This window comes from Ictalurus furcatus, chromosome 14 (genome assembly GCF_023375685.1).
Source record: "Ictalurus furcatus strain D&B chromosome 14, Billie_1.0, whole genome shotgun sequence".
Taxonomy (NCBI): Eukaryota; Metazoa; Chordata; class Actinopteri; order Siluriformes; family Ictaluridae; genus Ictalurus; species Ictalurus furcatus.
In genome coordinates, this window is record NC_071268.1 from 30,579,550 (window position 1) to 30,599,710 (window position 20,161).

The window sequence follows — 20,161 nt, forward strand, 5'->3', positions numbered from 1 at the left end:
TTAAATACATTTATTTATTTGTGTTGATTGTAATGATTATATTTCATCGTTAAAAGTGAGAGAATAAATCCAGATGTTTGTGCTGTTTAAATTCACCTTGAGTTCAGCGTCTAGTGATTCATTTTCACTGAGTATCAACACCAGAATAAATCTGATCAAAGTTCTGCTCGGTCCACGATGTAAAGAGTAACTAGTAAATGTTCTCCTGCTGCTGGAACACATTTGTGCTGCTGCAGAGTTTCCGGTTTTGTCTCTATTGGAGTTCAGAACATTTACAGAATACACTCACTGAGTGTTTCAGTGTTGGAATACAGTGTGACTACTGGATGCAGTTACAGTACTGAATAGAACTGGGTGAACACTACATCAGAAAGAAGATGGATTATGGTGTGGAGTTAAAGCTGATGGCTTCCACATGTTCTCTTTGTTTGTTAGTGGACTTTAAACCAAATGGACTGATGTTTCTCCAGACAAATTCCTTGTATGTGTGAGCACGCTCGGCAATAAAGCCGATTCTGATTCTGAAACTGCTCCCGAATTGAAGCCCCCCATGTGTCTCTGTTCATTTAGAGTTAGGTTCTGTTTTTATGTCTATGGGTAGAGTTTATAGATGCTGCTGAAGGTCATCGAAGTTTCCAGATGTTTCTACTGAACTGCAGTAATGTGAATCAGCAGTGATGAGTAAATGTTGTGTCAGCGTGTGTAAATGTGTGTTTATTGTGTGTTTGTGGTCTCCAGCCGGTCCCACGGTGAAGCCCTCCGTGTCTCTGCTCCCTCCCTCCTCTCTGCAGCTGTCTGAGGGATCGGCCTCGCTGCTCTGCCTGCTGTCTGCCTACTCTCCACAGGGGGCGCTGGTGAGCTGGACAGTGGACGGCTCAGAGGTGAAGGACGGGGTTCTGACCAGCGCCGAAGAACAGAAGAAGGACGGGTACACACGCAGCAGCACCCTGACCCTCAGCAAAGCACTCTGGGAAAAGGGGGAGGAGTTTGTCTGTAAGGTCTCCCATGACAACGTCGATCATCCGGTCACGTTCAGAAAGAGCCAGTGTGAAGTCTAACAGCTCCAAGATAGAATTGAACACTGAGCTGCTTACACATCCATCTACAGTAGAGTTTCAATTCTACACAATGCTGACATTTCTGTCTTTACTCTCTTCACTGTCCTGTTGCTCTTCCTGTAGTTTTGCTCTGCTGAAATAAAGCTTCATTTTGGACATTGTGTGTTCTTTTATTAGAGTGAATAGTCATTATCAGTGTGATGAGAGAGTGTGTTTAGCTGTAGATTCAGTGCTGTGTGTTGTGCTTCAGTGAGTTTGGCTGAAGGAAGTTGAACATCTGGTGAAAGTGCTGCTCTATTCTGGGAGAAAGAGGATCACTCAGCCGTCTTCATGTAAATCTCTCTCTCACTTCACTGATCTCTCAGTTTTACTGGTTAAAACTGTCTCTGTGTGTTTAGCTGGGTGTGGAGCAGGAAGCTGCTTTCATGTCTTTCTTTAGTGCAGGATTTATGGTTGAGGTAACTGACAGTGCACACTTATTTTATATTAACAGTACGGAAGAGTCGTCATCTCCTTCATCCGTTCCTACTTGGTGTCAGAACTGGACACTGAATTTAAACTGAAAATGATCGTCTGTGTTTTTCTGACTAAGAATTATGATTTTTTTCCTCACATGTAACTTAAGTGTAGTATTTAACAGTTTAGCCAAACATAAGGATAAATATCGGTTTGATCAGATCCAGATTTAAATTGTGTTAAATTATATTAAACTGATTATACCTAATTTGTCATTTCTCATGTATGTTCACATTCACATTGATTATTATAAAGATCCACAAAACACTGAACACTTTCACTCTCTCTAAACACATCAATGCAATTTACATGACTTTATTATCATATTAATGATTATAATATAATTAAATCCAGTGAGTAATAGACATCAACACTGTGTTTAAGGTCACATGTGTAAATCCACTGTATTGTACATTCCCAGGTTATATGGGGTGAACTCTGCTGCTCTTAACTATTATAACACTATAACTGAAGGTGTGTAACATATAAACTCATGTGTAACACTGGGGACTGGGTGGGTCCTGATCAGTAAAGCAGTGTGTGGAACTAGCACCAGAACCCACGGTTCTGACAAAGGTGTCACAAATACCGGGATGAGCTGGAAAGGTCCTTTTGAAGCTTTATCCCTGACTTTCAACTCAGGAAATCCCTAAGTGACAGTTAGGTCATGTGACCATGTGTGAGTTTTGTGTTACCATGACATAATTTATAAAATGATGGTCTGCCTGGTTGACGACACGTCCCAACTAACACGGACTACACATCCAAAACTAACACGGACTACACATCCAAAACTAACACGGACTACACGTCCCAACTCACACGGACTACACGTCCCAACTCACACGGACTACACGTCCCAACTAACACGGACTACATGGCCCAGAATAGCACAACTCTATTGATGAGCAATCCTATGTGATTCTGTGGTCTATCAAGGTGGCACTGGGGAAAGAACACCACTTGGCATAGGAGGTGACATTGTGGTTGAGCTGTGTGAAACTCTCCCATCAAAACAAAATTACAAAGTATTTGCGGGCAATTTTTCTTCCTCTCCAGCACTGGTTCTCAAGCTTCTTCAGCGACAGATCTACTTTGTAGGAACACTCCGTTGCAATCGCTTAGCTGGTTGTCAGATTGAAGATGAGAGAAGTCTTGCCAAGTAAGACAGAGGATCTGTTGATGCCATGGTGGAGAAGGAGTAAAGCGTGATCATTGTCAGAAGGTATGACAATAAATCTGTTACCCTGATCTCATCCTACTGTGCAGTTCAGCCTCAAGACAAAGTTCAACGCTGGAGCAAATCTGACAAAGCTTTTGTGGAGGTCAACAGGCCACACATTGTGAAGGAATACAACAAATTCGTGGGGGGAATAGACCCCCTTGATGCATGTGTCATGAGGTACAAATGCCATATGAGATCACGTAGGTGGTACCACTCCTTTTTCTGGCAAACCATCATGTTGGGCCTTGTTAATGCGTGCTTGATCTACCACCATTAATCTCAACGACTTGGTGTCCAAAAGCCATTGAAACAAAGGAGCTTCCAGGCAGAGGTTGCCACTAGCCTGATTCTTTTAAGTTCACAGAGAGGTCGCTCAACAGTTCACGACACATGTTCACAATCACCACCACCACCCAAGAGAGTTCATTTTGGAGTACCAGATGATGTTCGCACCAACCGGGTTGCACACTGGCCTGCGAAATGTGACACGTGTGGCCGTTGCAAAGTCTGCAAAGTAACCACCACTGTCTGTGAGAAATGTGATGTACATCTTTGCTTTACTGAGGAAAGAAATTGCTTCAAATATTTCCATCTGCGCTAGGCTAAATTTCCAAGAATGCTTAACAAGGTGATAACAATGGTTCGATAATAGTGAACATGGTGGAAAAGTTGTTTTGTCAAATTAAGTTGTTGTATAACTACATAACTATAATCATCAAAGTTATAGTTTTGAGATATGTTGTGGAAAAGCTAATAAAAAGGGAAACCAGTGTCAACTCTGTTGACAAAAAAATAGTTGTTGTTAAACCTAATGGTCACAGTTATGTAGTTTTAAAATATGTTGTGGAAAAGCAAATAAGATGCTAAAACTGTATTATTTCTGATTTTGTTTATTATACTTACACAGCAAAGTAATCATTTTATTGTGAAAACAAATAAACAGGAAAATCTGTGTTTTTAAGCAAAAAAAATGACAGTTTTTTTTCCGTTTGAGGAATAAACACCCAATGTAACATATATGTAACATCAAAAACTTTACTATAAATGCCCAACGTGACATACATGTAACATTACAGATCTCTCACAAGGAGGGGTTGTATTTCAAAAATAATTTCAGTGTTCTATGTGGTCCATTTGGTCAGATTCATATCCCCCATATTTTTCCTATAAGGAGAAAGGGGTCCTGGTTCTTACGGGTTAAACTGATTATACCTAATTTGTCATTTCTCATGTATGTTCAAATTCACATTGATTATTATAAAGATCCACAAAACACTAAACACCTTTAACTAAACACATTCTCTAAACACATCAATCCAATCAACATGACTTTATTATCAGATTAATGATTATAATATAATTAAATCCAGTGAGTAATAGACATAAACACTGTGTTTAAGGGCACACATGGACTATTATATTATAACTATTATAACACCATAACTGAAGGTGTGTAACTCATGTAACTCAAAAGACTCATGTGTAACACTGGGGACTGGGTGGGTCCTGATCAGTAAAGCAGTGTGTGGAACTAACACCAGGCACTTCCAGGTATATAGTGTATGACTTTTTTATTTTTTATTATTTATTTATTTATTTATTTATTTTCTGTAACAGCAGTTCTGACTGCAAGGTTTATACTAATGTCCTCATTCTAATACATTATTGTTTCTATAGTAACAACTCATTCATATGAATTTGTGGTGGATGCTCCACATCATCAAAAAAAAAAACCTTTACTTTTCAAACAATATACACTCACCGTCCACTTTAATAGGAACACCTGTTCATCTGCTCATTTATGCAGTTATCCAATCAGCCAATCATGTGGCAGCAGCAGCACAATGCATAAAATCATGCAGATACAGGTCAAGAGCATCAGTTACTCCACAATGAGTAGGTCAGTGTCACAATCTCCCCTTTAGACAGCGCTGCAGCTTGCAGCGGGCTCAGAGAGCAGGAGTGCGCACGCTCTGATGACTGTGACAGTGTTTACTGTGGACATGTGCATTCGTTTGTTCTGTCTTCTCTCTATTTTGTCATTGGTTGTTGTTCGAGGGTGTGTCTACATTGGTTTCAGCCGTCAGCACTTAACGCTGATTATGTTTGCGATATATACCCCTCACCTTGCAGTACATGGCACGGAGTATTATAGTAGATAGTTAACTCGAAAGTGAGATTGTTTAGTTTAAACGTAGATTAGTTTCCAAGATACCACGCTGTTGTTTTCCGCCTCTTGTTTCCCTGTTCATGTTTTGTGTTTTGACCTCGTTTCTAGTGACCTCGATTTTGATTCCTGATTAGCCCAGTTTATGCCTGTTTGCCGATCGCCCGACCCATTGCCTGTTTTCAACTACACCTCTGTTTCACGTTTTGGATTTGTCTGTCTGCCTCCTTTAATAAAATGTTTTTTTATCTTTTCCTGCACTTGTTCCATCTCAATTACCGATCCATGACAGTCACTAATAGATGCTGCCAGGCCCAGGGCACGCCCATCATCCTGTCCCCCGCCGACTGACCCCTTTAACCTATTCTTTTGTGTTTTTCCCTTCCTCTTTTCTGCTTGCTTTTTTCCCTTTTAAGATCATATGTCAGTACTCAGCTAGAGTAAAGCATTAAAATAAGAGAGTTGTGCAAAATTAAATTGGTCCAACCAAGGCAGAAGATCAAGGGGGTGGGCGAGGTGTGAGCATCCAGTGGTTTAAAATTTAAACAATGCAGTTAAAGGAGTTATATCATGATGTTTAAACGTTTTTAAACATTATTTTCTTACCGTAGCTTTTATTTGACTGGAGTTTTTTTTGTCCATCTCTTCATTATCACTTTCAGTCACGTCTGTCTTATGACATGCTGTGTATGCAAGAATGGATTACCAAATGGGCCTACAGGGCACAGGCCCAGGGAACCCCAAAGCCAGAGCCTCTGCGTAAAGTCATTCTTATTTACTGCCCAGAGTCAAAAACCAAAAGTCTTGCTGATTAACTGAAGAAATAGATTACACAATAACTTGATGAATGAATAAAGATGTCCCAAGAAAGAAATCATGATTAGACATTCAAAGTTAGTGTTCATCACTTTAGTTTTGTGTAGGACTTTCGGGGGCAGTTATTGATGCCGTTCAATATGGACCCTGCAACTTTGTGAAGAGAAATCCAAAAAAAGTACAAAACATTAGAATCTCTAAGGGGCCACTGAGAGGTGCCCAGAGAGAAATACACAAGGTCCCTTCTTCCAAAACAAAAAAACAAAAACAAATCAAAACACACCAGTAACATGCTGACGTGAGAGAGTAAAGGTGAAAATACTTGCTGCTGAATTCTGGATGTACTGTAGTCATTTAATATATTTTGCTGGTAGGCCAATAGAAAGTGCATTACAATAATCAGTCCATGAAGTAATAAGCTTTTCAGCATCATGTAATGAGAGGAAAGGCCTAATCCTGTCAATATTTCTAAGGTGATAGAACACAGATTTAGAGATACTCTTAATATGTGTATCCAATGCCAAGTGAGCATCAAAGATAGCACCAAGCTTCAGAAGAACTGTTATCCAAGGTCAAATGAAAATTTCTACTGTTATGAGTAGCTGCTGGTGTGACAACAAGAAGAACCTCTGTCTTGGAACAATAAAAATTTTTAATTGTGGTGCATCCATAATTTGATTTCCTGCAAACAGTCAGAGAGAGTTGTTGAAGTGACCGTTATATTAGACTTCGAGCTGATGTAAATTTGGGTATCATCAGCCTAGAAGTGATACCCTAGACCATATTTCTTAATAATTGTCTTAGAGGAAGCATATAAATACTAAAAAGTATAGGACCCAGGACAGACCCCTGAAGAGCACCATGACAGACATGTCCAATATCAGATTTGTTGTTTCCCAGGAAAACAAACTGTGAACAATCAGTAGGGTAAGATCTAAGCACAGTCTCAGAGGTACCAAGCCAACTCTCCAGACTATAAAGCAAGATAGAGTGACACACCGTGTCAAAAGCTGCACTCAGATCTAACAACACCATGATAGTAAGGGCTCCAGAGTCAGCTGAGACGATCAAGTCTTTCAGAACTCGAACTAAAGCAGTCTCTGTACTGTGTCCTGGTCTTAACCCAGATTGGAAATGTTCTAAAAGCTTGTTGAGACACAAATGAGAATATAGTTGTGCAACAGCAACATGTTCCAGGACCTTAGCCAAGAAAGGAAGATTTGAAATAGGCCTGTAATTTGATAGGTCAGATATATCACACACAAGCTTTTTAAGGACTGGTGTGTTAGCTGCACGCTTTAGGGCATGGTGAAAAATACCAATAAAAGGGAGGTGTTCACAATATTCAAAATGAGGAGATCGACTGATGACAGACACCCCTTAAGAACAGATGTTGGAATAGGGTCAAGAATACATGTAGTTGAGTTCATTGTCATCACTAATTTCAAAATGTAATCAATAGTAACTATTGGAAAACTAGAAAAACAGTTCAAAGAAAATTAGATAGATGAATCTCAGGAGTTACAGACAAAGGAACAGAGCTGATAGACATATAAATCTTCTCAATCTTTTCCACAGTGAAATTGAGAAACATATTACACTGCTGTACAGAAGAACAAATAGGTGAGTTAATAGGTTTAAGAATTTTGTTGATAGTCTTGAACATCTTCTTGAGATTTGCAGCACCATCACTAATAATTTGAGAGTAATGTTCTCTTCTTGCCACTTTAAGGGCTTCACTGTACTTAAGTGTTCATCATACATGAGCTTATGGATAGTTAAGCCCGATTTTTTTGCACTGCCATTCAAGCTGCCTATTTTTAACCTGTATTTGTGTATATTCCTGTATACATGGTTGTTGTAAGTATGCCTGAGTTGCCATTCCTAAATACCTAGCCTACAGCTATGCATCTGTTCCTGAACATGTGCATATATCTCCAGTGGATTTTCTGAATAAGGGGCTTACATGCAACAAATTTCCAATTAAAATGGGCATATTCCAGGAGTGAGAATCAGAATTTGGGGAACCAGAATATTTTCTTAATCTGAATCACACAATCGGACTGTGGCGTTTTCATGACTCAATACTAATCAGAATATTGCCAAATTCTGGTGTAATATCATAAAGATGATGTGCATGTAAACATAGTCACTGTGAAGTATCATTCAGTGTCTTTGTTCCTGATGTGCCAAGCTTTATTCACACTGTGATCTCCTGGTTATTCTGACTTTCTGAGATCCTGCTTTTCCTAGTTTGTTCTGTTTGCTGATCACCTGAACTTTGCAGGGTTCTTTTTAATGATTCAGTACAATTCAATTTTATTTGTATAGCGCTTTTTACAATAGACATTGTCTCAAAGCAGCTTTACAGAAATATATAAACACGGGATACAGATTTTAAAAGTGCAGGTTTATCCCAATTGAGCAAGCCAGTGGTGATGGTGGTGAGGAAAAACTCCCTAAGATGTTAGAGGAAGAAACCTTGAGAGGAACCAGACTCAGGAGGAAACCCGTCCTCATCTGGGTCACAACAGATAGTGTGAAAAAGTTCATTGTGGTTTTATATGAAGTCTGTTTGGCCTTAGAAGCAGCCGTAGTCCAAGCAATCTGGAGTTGGAGTAGATGAGAGATGAGGTTTTTGACAATTGATTTGTCCCATGGTTTTAAAATAATTGTGGGAGATTTTCTAGAATTACTTTCGGTGTGATGAGGACATGTACAAACTGAAATCATGATTGTGTGATCATTTTTAACACAATCTCCTTTCAAACAACCTCGCTATATTAATAACTCTGCCATAAATGTCCTTCATAACAGTGCCACTGAAATGATTAAAATTACATGTCAAAAATAGGAGAACATTCTGCCTTATCTTAGAAATCCCGATCTACTTTTCATTTCCTCTTAGTGTTGTTTAAGTCACCGCCCACATCTGATGTGTTTCTGAAATGATTTAGTTGTGAATATACACATTCATACACATTCAGATGTTAGGAAACCCATTCTGAGTGGTGTTTCTGATAGCAATGACATTAAAAACTAAATATTATTAGGCATATTATCAGTAAGGTAGATATATACATAGATATAAAGAGACTTTCACTCAATCGTGTTCCACTGCAAAGGCCAACACTTCAGATTATTATTACAAGGCTTACACAGTATTGTTCTTTCTTGGACTGCAGAACTGTGGACAACTCGAGCAGACAACACTCGATCTTTGGGAGCTCTAAGATATAGAATGAACGTTAAAAATTCAATAATGATGAAGCTCAGGTGTTCTGGTCAACTGAATATATTTGACACAACACCCTGGCATTTTCAATTAAAACTAAACACATCATCATTACATCATCACGTAGACCTGCATCAAACTGCCTTCACATTTAGCTTCAGTCAAATGAAGCTTTATGTTCTATTGTGGTGATTTTTTCCTTCAGCAGGAACTCAGGTCATGTGTGTTTAAGGTGTTCAGTTCAATTCAGTTTTATTTCTATGGGGTAGAAAAGGAGACTGTTTGGTGGTTAAACTTTACAGATGATGAGAAAATGAATATTGAAATAGAGAATAATATAGAAATGAATGTTGAGTCTTATTGAAAGATCCTGCACTACATTGTGTGTTACAGTAGTGTGGAGTAGACACTGCTCCTCTTAGCAGAAGGTGGAAATCATCATATACCATTACACACATCAGCTGATTTTTCATCACAGAAGGAACAGCTGATGAAGAGTTTTCTGCTTTTCAGGAATGATTATGTTTTAAACATCAACACGTTTGATGATGTTCAGTGGAGTGCAGCTTTAGCAGCTCTGCAGCTGTTCTCGGATCAGTGTGTGTTTCTGAGTCAGAGCACTTCCTCTACAGCTGAGGGAGGTTTTTGTACCACGCTATAACACTGTGTGTACGGATAGCTGCTATACTGCTGACAGTAATAATCTCCTGCATCTTCAGACCGAACTCCAGAGATTTTTAGACTAAATTGTGAACCAGATCCACTGCCACTGAAACGATCTGGAATCCCAGACTGACGAGAAGCTGCATCATAGATCAGGAGTTTAGGAGCTTCTCCAGGTTTCTGCAGGTACCAGGCGAGCCAACCACTAACACCCTGACTGGATGTACAGGTGAGAGTAACAGATTGTCCTGGAGAAACAGACTGAGATCCTGGAGACTGAGTCAGGACGATTTCCCCAAAGGACTCTAAAGAAAAGGATGCAGAGTTAAAATAATGTCAACAAATGTAGTAATGAGTGTGAGAGTGATGTGATGATGTGTATGAATAATAAAAGTAAAGAGAGAGTCTCACGGTGAGCGAGGAGTCCCAGTGTCCCCAGCAGTAGAATCAGTACCATCATCATTGTGCTGCGTGTCAGTGGCTCTGAAAGGACTGAACACACTCTGATCAGCACTACAGCTCTTAAAGTGTGTGCAGCACTGACACAGCACACATATGCAAACACCACAACTGTGTGCGTGTGTGTGTGTGTGTGTGTGTGTGTGGTCACTGTAGTGTAACAGAGGTTTTTGTATGACGGCTTCATTAGAATGTATCACTGTGGTTGACTTTCGGTGGAGGAACCAAACTCATCGTCAGTAAGTCTCTCTTCTTTATTTTAGAAAAGTTGAAAATGAATCATTGTAAATGTTTGTTATGAAGGTTAGTGTGTAAAAAATCAGTATCTTAAATACATTTATTTGTTTGTGTTGATTGTAATGATTATATTTCATCGTTAAAAGTGAGAGAATAAATCCAGATGTTTGTGCTGTTTAAATTCACCTTGAGTTCAGCGTCTAGTGATTCTTTTTCATTGAGTATCAACACCAGAATAAATCTGATCAAAGTTCTGCTCGGTCCACGATGTAAAGAGTAACTAGTAAATGTTCTCCTGCTGCTGGAACACGTTTGTGCTGCTGCAGAGTTTCCGGTTTTGTCTCTGTTGGAGTTCAGAACATTTACAGAATACACTCACTGAGTGTTTCAGTGTTGGAATACAGTGTGACTACTGGATGCAGTTACAGTACTGAATAGAACTGGGTGAACACTACATCAGAAAGAAGATGGATTATGGTGTGGAGTTAAAGCTGATGGCTTCCACATGTTCTCTTTGTTTGTTAGTGGACTTTAAACCAAATGGACTGATGTTTCTCCAGACAAATTCCTTGTATGTGTGAGCACGCTCGGCAATAAAGCCGATTCTGATTCTGAAACTGCTCCCGAATTGAAGCCCCCCATGTGTCTCTGTTCATTTAGAGTTAGATTCTGTTTTTATGTCTATGGGTAGAGTTTATAGATGCTGCTGAAGGTCATCGAAGTTTCCAGATGTTTCTACTGAACTGCAGTAATGTGAATCAGCAGTGATGAGTAAATGTTGTGTAAGCGTGCGTAAATGTGTGTTTATTGTGTGTTTGTGGTCTCCAGCCGGTCCCACGGTGAAGCCCTCCGTGTCTCTGCTCCCTCCCTCCTCTCTGCAGCTGTCTGAGGGATCGGCCTCGCTGCTCTGCCTGCTGTCTGCCTACTCTCCACAGGGGGCGCTGGTGAGCTGGACAGTGGACGGCTCAGAGGTGAAGGACGGGGTTCTGACCAGCGCCGAAGAACAGAAGAAGGACGGGTACACACGCAGCAGCACCCTGACCCTCAGCAAAGCGCTCTGGGAAAAGGGGGAGGAGTTTGTCTGTAAGGTCTCCCATGACAACGTCGATCATCCGGTCACGTTCAGAAAGAGCCAGTGTGAAGTCTAACAGCTCCAAGATAGAATTGAACACTGAGCTGCTTACACATCCATCTACAATAGAGTTTCAATTCTACACAATGCTGACATTTCTGTCTTTACTCTCTTCACTGTCCTGTTGCTCTTCCTGTAGTTTTGCTCTGCTGAAATAAAGCTTCATTTTGGACATTGTGTGTTCTTTTATTAGAGTGAATAGTCATTATCAGTGTGATGAGAGAGTGTGTTTAGCTGTAGATTCAGTGCTGTGTGTTGTGCTTCAGTGAGTTTGGCTGAAGGAAGTTGAACATCTGGTGAAAGTGCTGCTCTATTCTGGGAGAAAGAGGATCACTCAGCCGTCTTCATGTAAATCTCTCTCTCACTTCACTGATCTCTCAGTTTTACTGGTTAAAACTGTCTCTGTGTGTTTAGCTGGGTGTGGAGCAGGAAGCTGCTTTCATGTCTTTCTTTAGTGCAGGATTTATGGTTGAGGAAACTGACACTGCACACTTATTTTATATTAACAGTACGGAAGAGTCGTCATCTCCTTCATCTGTTCCTACTTGGTGTCAGAACTGGACACTGAATTTAAACTGAAAATGAACTTCTGTGTTTTTCTGACTAAGAATTATAATTTTTTTCCTCACATGTAACTTAAGTGTAGTATTTAACAATTTAGCCAAACATAAGGATAAATATCGGTTTTATCAGATCCAGATTTAAATTATATTAAATTATATTAAACTGATCATACCTAATTTGTCATTTCTCATGTATGTTCACATTCACATTGATTATTATAAAGATCCACAAAACACTGAACACTTTCACTCTCTCTAAACACATCAGTGCAATTTACATGACTTTATTATCATATTAATTATTATAATATAATTAAATCCAGTGAGTAATAGACATCAACACTGTGTTTAAGGTCACATGTGTAAATCCACTGTATTGCACATTCCCAGGTTATATGGGGTGAACTCTGCTGCTCTTAACTATTATAACACTATAACTGAAGGTGTGTAACATATAAACTCATGTGTAACACTGGGGACTGGGTGGGTCCTGATCAGTAACGCAGTGTGTGGAACTAGCACCAGACACTTCCAGGTATATAGTGTGTTTTTGAGAAAGAGGAGGAGGAGGTGTTGGAATAAAGCAGGACGGTGTGTTAGGTAAGCTGCTGTCTCCTCACGGACTTACCTCTGGAACAGAAGCTTGATGATCCCCTGAAACACCTTCAATCAGGTGACAATAATCAGTGTGGGGGGGGGAGTGCAAGGCACGATGGTGTTAACTTTCTCACATGCTGACATTATTAAGGCTGTATGAGGTGAGCTGCGACACTGAAACATGGTACAATGTAACCTGGAACATGTATCACATCAAATCGGTAAAAATGCAGAGAGGCGGTTCCTGTTTGTCTGGCTATTGTGGTGACAAGGATGATATGGAACAGGAAGCTCCAAAAATATCCAACTTTACTCCCTTCCCTTTGGGGGCCATGGCTGATGGTTGAGATGAGAAGGGTGATGGGTGATGGTTGAGATGAGAACGGTGATGGGTGATGGTTGAGATGAGAACGGTGATGGGTGATGGTTGAGATGAGAAGGGTGATGGTTGATGGTTGAGATGAGAAGGGTGAAGGGTGATGGTTGAGATGAGAAGGGTGAAGGGTGATGGTTGAGATGAGAACGGTGATGGGTGATGGTTGAGATGAGAAGGGTGATGGTTGAGATGAGAAGGGTGATGGGTGATGGTTGAGATGAGAACGGTGATGGGTGATGGTTGAGATGAGAAGGGTGATGGTTGATGGTTGAGATGAGAAGGGTGAAGGGTGATCCACAAAACACTAAACACCTTCACACATCAATGCAATTCACATGACTTCATTAACATATTAATGAATCAGGAGTTCGTCCGTCGATTTCGACGAGGACCGAAATTTTCCATTTTTATGCCTCCATTATGGAGAAGTTTGAAGTGGAGCGGCATTTCTATGTACACGCAAATGTCCAACAAGCCCGATGCGGGCAAGAAATGTGTGACCACAATGTGGGCAGACTGGTTGATTCCTGTGTTGGGGTATGGGCCTTTGGCTTCCGGTTTGTTTTCTGGCTTGGCGCTTCCTTCTTGCTTCATCGATTCTTTTTTCTTCATAGGCTGCGGTTCCTTGTTTCACTTCTCTACACCAGGTGTTCTGACCTTGTGCAATAATTTTCCCAGTTGTTATGATCGATGTTGAGATCCTTCATGTTCATTTTCAGAGTGTCCTTGAAGCGTTTCTTCTGTCCACCGCGAGATCATAATCCAGCTACAAGTTCGCCGTATAGGATACGTTTAGGAAGGCGCGTATCCGACATTCTGCTAACATGACCGGCCCAGTGCAGTTGAATTTGTTTCAGCGTTGCGAAAATGCTGGGTAGTTTTGTTTGCTCCAGAACTTCAGTGTCTGGGATTCTGTCCTGCCATTTGATGGCGAGTATACGTCGAAGGCAACTGAGGTGGAAGTGATTCAATTTCTTGGCGTGCCGTTGGTAGACGGTCCACGTTTCCGAGCCATCGAGCATGGAGGATAGGACAATGGCCTTGTACATACAGAGTTTCACAGAGAGGTTAACTCCAGGTCAATTTCAAACTGATGATCTTAGACGTCCGAAATCGCAGCTGGCTTTTGAAATCCGGAAGATCACTTCATCATCAATTAGCACATGCCGAGAAACTGTGCTTCCGAGATAGGTGAACTTGTCAACGGCAGACAGAAGTCGGTTGTTGACCCGCAACGAAGGTTTTTCGTAGGGCGCGCCTGGAGCAGGTTGATGCATCACAACTGTTTTGTCGGTGCTGATGGTTAGTCCGAAGTTGTCGCAGGAGGCGGAGAACAAGTCCAAGCTTCTTTGCATATCCACTGCGGTGGTGGCAAACAGCAAGTCGCGCACATGCTGAAAGGAAACCTTGGTCACTGCTTGAAGCCTTCGCAGATTGAACAGTTTACCGTCACTACGGTATCGAAGTTCAATGCCAGGGTCCTCGTCCCTGTATGCATCCCACAACATGGCGGAGAACATGAGACTAAAGAGTGTTGGAGCAAGAACACATCCTTGTTTGACTCCGGTGGTGACTGAAAAAGGGTCTGATATGACGCCATTGTCGATGACGTGGGCAAGCATGCCGTCGTGAAATCCTCGGACGATGCAAATAAATTTGTCCGGGCAGCCATATTTTTGCATAACTGTCCACAGACCTTCTCGGTTCACTTCTCTGTTCTCCTTTGTGAGATCGATAAATGCAGTATATAAACTGACGTTTTGCTCCTGACATTTTTCTTGCACTTGGCGAACAGCGAAGATCATGTCCACGGTACTCCGCTCTTTGCGGAAGCCGCATTGTGTTTCCGGCAGAAGACCTGATTTCAAATGGGTGGTAAGACGGTTAAGAAGAATCCTTCTAAAATTTTACCGGCAATATTCAGAAGTGAGATTCCTCTGTGGTTGTCACAAATTTGACGATTTCCTTTCTTCTTGTATAGGTAGTTGCGTCATTAAAATCCTGAGGAATCCATCCTTGCATCCAGATTTCTTGAAACAAGAGAGTCAGTTGCTGGAGAAGTTGAGCGCCGGCACTTTTGTATATCTTCGCAGGAATCGCATCGGAGCCTGGCGCCTTTCCATTTGATAGCTGATTGACCGCTTTTTGAGTTTCTTCCATGGAAGGTAGGAGATCCAAGGAATTGTTGATGTCCACCTGTGGCAGCCTGTCCAATGCATCCATATTGATAATCGATGGTTGGTTGAGCACATGTTGGAAGTGTTCGACCCACCGATGTGGTATTTGTGACTTTTCTTTGATGACAGTTGACCGGTCGGCACCATGAAGGGGTGACGTGCCTATAGGTTGAGGTCCATAAAGGGTTTTAATGGCATCGAAAAATCTCTTTGTTTCTCCACGATCGGCGAAGCCTTGGATTTCTTCTGCTTTCTCCAGTAGCCAGGAATTCTCCATCTGTCGCAATTTACATTGCACTTCACGGCGAATATCATTGAAAGCGTTCTTCCGTGCAGTTGATTTGTCCAATTGATAGGCTTTGTAGAGCTGGTGTTTCCTGTCGAGTAGTTTGACAATATCCTCATTGTTTTCATCAAACCAATCCTGGTGCACACGTTTCTTGGGTCCAAGAGCGTCGGGAGCAGTTGAATAGAGAGTGTCACGAAGAGTCGACCACTATTCATTAATGTTGCCATTTAAGTTAGTGTTCAGTTTGTTCTCGAAAAGTCATCGAGAGTTGTCATCATTCAATTTGTTTTGACGCCCTTAGGAAGGTTGCTGAGTTTCTTGGCAATTTCGTTCCGGATGGCGAAGCCGACTCGCGCTTCTCGTCGCACCTCCTTTGGACACCCACTCCAGAAGAAAGTGTAGCCGGCACCAACTTCCTCGATTAGTCCTTCTTCCGGAAGTCGAGTTTCACTGAGCGCTGCGATGTCCACTTTGTACTGTTCAAGTTCTTTAGCCACCAGCACAGTTCTCCTGGCGGGTCTACTGCTTCTTGTGTCATCTAACAGAGAATGGATATTCCAAGCCCCAATCATGATCGGAACTGCTTTTTTGTATATATGCTTTTGTATTGTTTTTAGACCGCAGGACTATAGCCCCAACAACCGCGGTGAGCTGAAGGGTGGTGAAGCAGACAATGTTTGGGGCACCTTTTCTAGCCCCTTCCTCAGGCATGGAGGTGAGCAGTGCGATCCAAAAGAGGGCTGCTCAGATGCTCAGGATGCTACCAAACTCCGCTGCTGCTCCGGGTCCAGCGAAGAGCGACCAATGTCCCGAGCCGCCTGCGTGGAGGTCCGCGACTACGGTTGCCAGTGTGTCCACACCTACCGCTTTGCCGCTCGGCAATCGCCGCAGGACTTTATCGTTACGACACAAAAATGGAACTCGACTTGCGCTTGAATTGGATTAAAGTGAGGAAGACTTGCTCAGCATCAGCCTCACTCTCGCTTCCCGGTGACCACCATAATCCAGTGGCAAAACAGAGTCAAGACAACTAAAGATGGCTCCGGGCGCAGTGGTTGACCGGGATTTCCTTTGTACCTCATCCTGTTCTACGCGTACCACGGACACGTCTCTGTACCACCTGAGAGATCGTTGGGTCAATAGTGACCTCATCCGCGCCTCCAGCTAAAACAGACTGTACATGCTGTACATGCTGGGACAGGTATATCCCATTCATGAAGGTTTCTTTAAACCATTCTTAGTCTGGCCCCTCCCCTGAGACCACTTTGCCTTGAGAGACCCTGCCAGGAGCACAAAGGCTCCAGACAACACAGCCCTCAGGTTCATAGGGACACACAAACCTCTCCACATCGATAAGGTGACGGTTCCCGGAGAGGATATTAATGATTATAATATAATTACATACAGTGAGTAAAAGACATAAACATGGCTTCCAGGTTGAGCTTGATAGTTGACAGAGCATCCCAGAGAGTCTCCTGGAATTTCTTTTTAAAAATATCGGAAATGTCTTTCCTCAGCGAAGTCAGCAACTCGAGCCTGAGGGCGGTGATGTCGGGGTCAATGCGCGGCAAGGCGGATTCATGGGAAGGAGGTGATTCACTCGAGGCTGTGGACGTGGCGCGTACACTAGGCCTCAGTTCTGTCTGAATAGTACTACGAGTTTTCATGTTTATTTCAGACATTTTAACATAGTTCAAAGTTAAACGTGCAAACAAAAAACGGAGTAGAGTAAGTCAAAATCAAATGTATGACTGAAAAGCGCAAGTTCCTACTCCATTGGAAGCTCAGCAGTGCCCCCAAGAAGTAAAAGAACATTTACATCCGACAAATACTAAGTGCTCATGTTACAGTGTGGGAGATAAAAATCAGTAGAGAAATCAACAATTGACATTAGAGAAAAGACAGGAAGATGTGACAGAACAAGAACAATACAGAAAGTCAAAAAAAATGAAAGAAAGAAAAAAATCATTATGATTGTAGGTGTTAATGTTGTGGAAAACAATCTTTTCAGCCTAAGTCAAAAAACTTCAGAGACAGAGGGTTTGTAGATGTCAAAATGTAAATAAACTTGATTGAAACAATAAAGTGAGACAGGTCTGCAGAAGGTCTGAATTGTACACACACACACATGTCTTTATATACCTCTCTGAAGCAGTAAAATTATCCCTGGGCGGGGCATTCACCTTTTCTTTCTAGAAACAAACCAGTCTCCATTGCCTTAACTAATTATTCATATCCATATGATACCTTATATATGCGGCGCATGTGCTGTCAGTTGTATTTTCTTTAAAAGTTTTACCAGACCAGGGTTTTTTACTTTGTCCCATAATTCACCCTATAGTCTCATCTTGGAACTCTTCCTCCTGGAAGTCTTATCTTTTCTTTTGACACTGATTTGCAAGCTTAGAGAGCTTTGTTTGAAAACCCAGTTCTGGCATGTATCTGTGTGTTTATTGCCATAGAGTGAAGCTGATTTAGACAAACACAAGGTTCTAAATGCACACACTTAGAATGTCACTTGTTAGAAAGTGTTTTATAGTTTTAGATTATGCCTGCTGTGCAGAGGTACGGACTGACACAGAAAACAATTAGGCCTAAAGAATTAGACACAGAATTCATCTAACTCAGTACACTTAGTTTATAACTCGATCAACAAGTCTACTATGAATTTAGATAATGCTTCCCACAAATAATTCCAACTGTTGGCTATACACACCAGATTATACCTTATTAACATATCCAAACATTAGTAAACTTTGTAGTTACGTACGTTGATTGCACTTTATCTATACTATATATTTCCCTCCTCTGGGATTTACTAAGTCCCACCTACCTCAAGAGAGTAATCTCACAATCCAGTCCCTTCTTTAAAACTAACTAGTGATCAATGAATGATCACATCAGCCATCTACCAATGACCAAAACCACTTGCTCTGGAGACCAGAAACAAACATCTCCTCTCCCATTGGCTAGAAAGGAGTAAAAGATTCTGTCTCCCTTTCCCTATCCATAAAAATCAAGCATAGTGTTCGTAAGCATGAGCATTCATTTGGTTCAGCACTTGTGGTTGTCCAGGAAGGGACGTCTGCTTGGGCCTCTTTCTCCTTCAGCAGGTGTATTAGGCTCATCAGAATTGCTCTCAGCAACAGGAGCCCTTCTTTCCTCCTGCTCTGTTGGTACGACCTCTGACTGATCTTCTTCTTTGCTATCTCCTGAGACTGCCATTGGTTCTCCCTTACCTTCATTTCAGACCCTCTCTCGCGTCTTGACTTGTTCTTTCTTCTGAGATGTCAGCCACTGGATCGTCCCCTCTGATCACCTGATCCTCTTTTCTCCTAGGTCTTAATCTAGCTGCTCACTTTGTATGGCCATTCCCTTCTGGGCTCGAACACACCTAGGTACAGTGCGGGAAAAAAGTATTTGATCCCCTGCTGATTTTGGACGTTTGCCCACTGACAAAGAAATGATCAGTCTATAATTTTAATGGTAGATTCTCCAGGAATCACTGGCCAAGGAACTTCTGTCTCTTCTCTCGGTCCCCAGCTCTGTTCCTGTGAATAGATAGCTTCATACATAGCAGTTAGTTATCACATATATGCTCTTAGTTCCATCTGTAATTACTCCAGCGTCATAAGGACCTCTCAGGTATGGCACAGACATGGGTCGACCCGTAAGCATTTCATGCGGTGTTAGATGCATATTTCTGTTAGTCTGCATGCGATAGGTCATTCGTGCAAGAGGTAGAGCATCTACCCAAACCAGTTTAGTGTCGGCACAAATTTTGTTAAGCTTAGCCTTAAAGGTACCACTTACCTTTTCCACTATTTCCTGTGACTGAAGGTGATAAACACATCAAAATATTACAGTATTCACAGTTACTGTAACACTGTTTTTTAAACAAACGCTGAGCCATTGTCAGAGCTAATCTGAGACGGTATGCCATATCTAGGAATTGCCTCTCTGGTCAAACATTTAAGCACTGTTCCTGCAGTTTGGTCTGCTGATGGCCTTGCCTCCCTCCATCTGCTAAACCTGTCTATCACCAAGTGCTTAAACGGCCCTCCTGGCATTGATATGTGCCTTATTGGTGCTGATTTTCCCTTTCTGACATTGTTTTGAGCACAAATTTTACACTCAGCCAAAAAAAATATCCACCATTGCCTGAAAGTACAGAGACCAATACTCTCGCTGTTTTATCTTTCCCACAATTCTCCTCGTGCACTGGTTAAAACCGTGCGGATCTGAAATTCATACAGTAAGAAGTGCTGTAGGTACTATCAGAATACAATTAAACTATTTGTTCGGTATGTTAAAGTGGTGTTCCAACGCTTTCTCTAAAACTCATTGCTTTCAAACAGCTCCAAACAGAGGCCAAATCCATGGGCATAAGCAGAGTCAGTGTGTATATATATATATATATATATATATATATATATATATATATATATAAGCAATGCTACCCTTAACCTGTTCACACTCTTTAGTGATAGCATGTAATTCAGCCAACTGGGCAGAGCAAGGTGCTCATTATGTTTGTGAAATTTCAGAGACAAAATCTTACAGATGGAACGTCTAAAAAGTTCAATCTTAGGCTCGAGGAAATATGAATTTCGGCCAGGCAATCATGAGTGTTCTCAGTGACTGGCTCAAC

At 41.5% G+C, this 20,161-nt stretch overlaps 1 long non-coding RNA gene and 1 gene segment (V, D, J or C); both read right to left on the minus strand.

Moving 5' to 3' along the window:
• The window catches only part of LOC128618303 (uncharacterized), a 194,429-nt gene that overhangs the window by 49,061 nt on the left and 125,207 nt on the right, over positions 1 to 20,161 (minus strand). The gene's annotated exons all lie outside the window — the stretch shown is intronic.
• On the minus strand, positions 9,601 to 10,243 carry LOC128618291 (immunoglobulin kappa variable 1D-12-like). The segment is given in 2 exon segments: positions 9,601 to 9,985; positions 10,092 to 10,243. Coding segments are annotated over 2 exon segments (408 nt in total).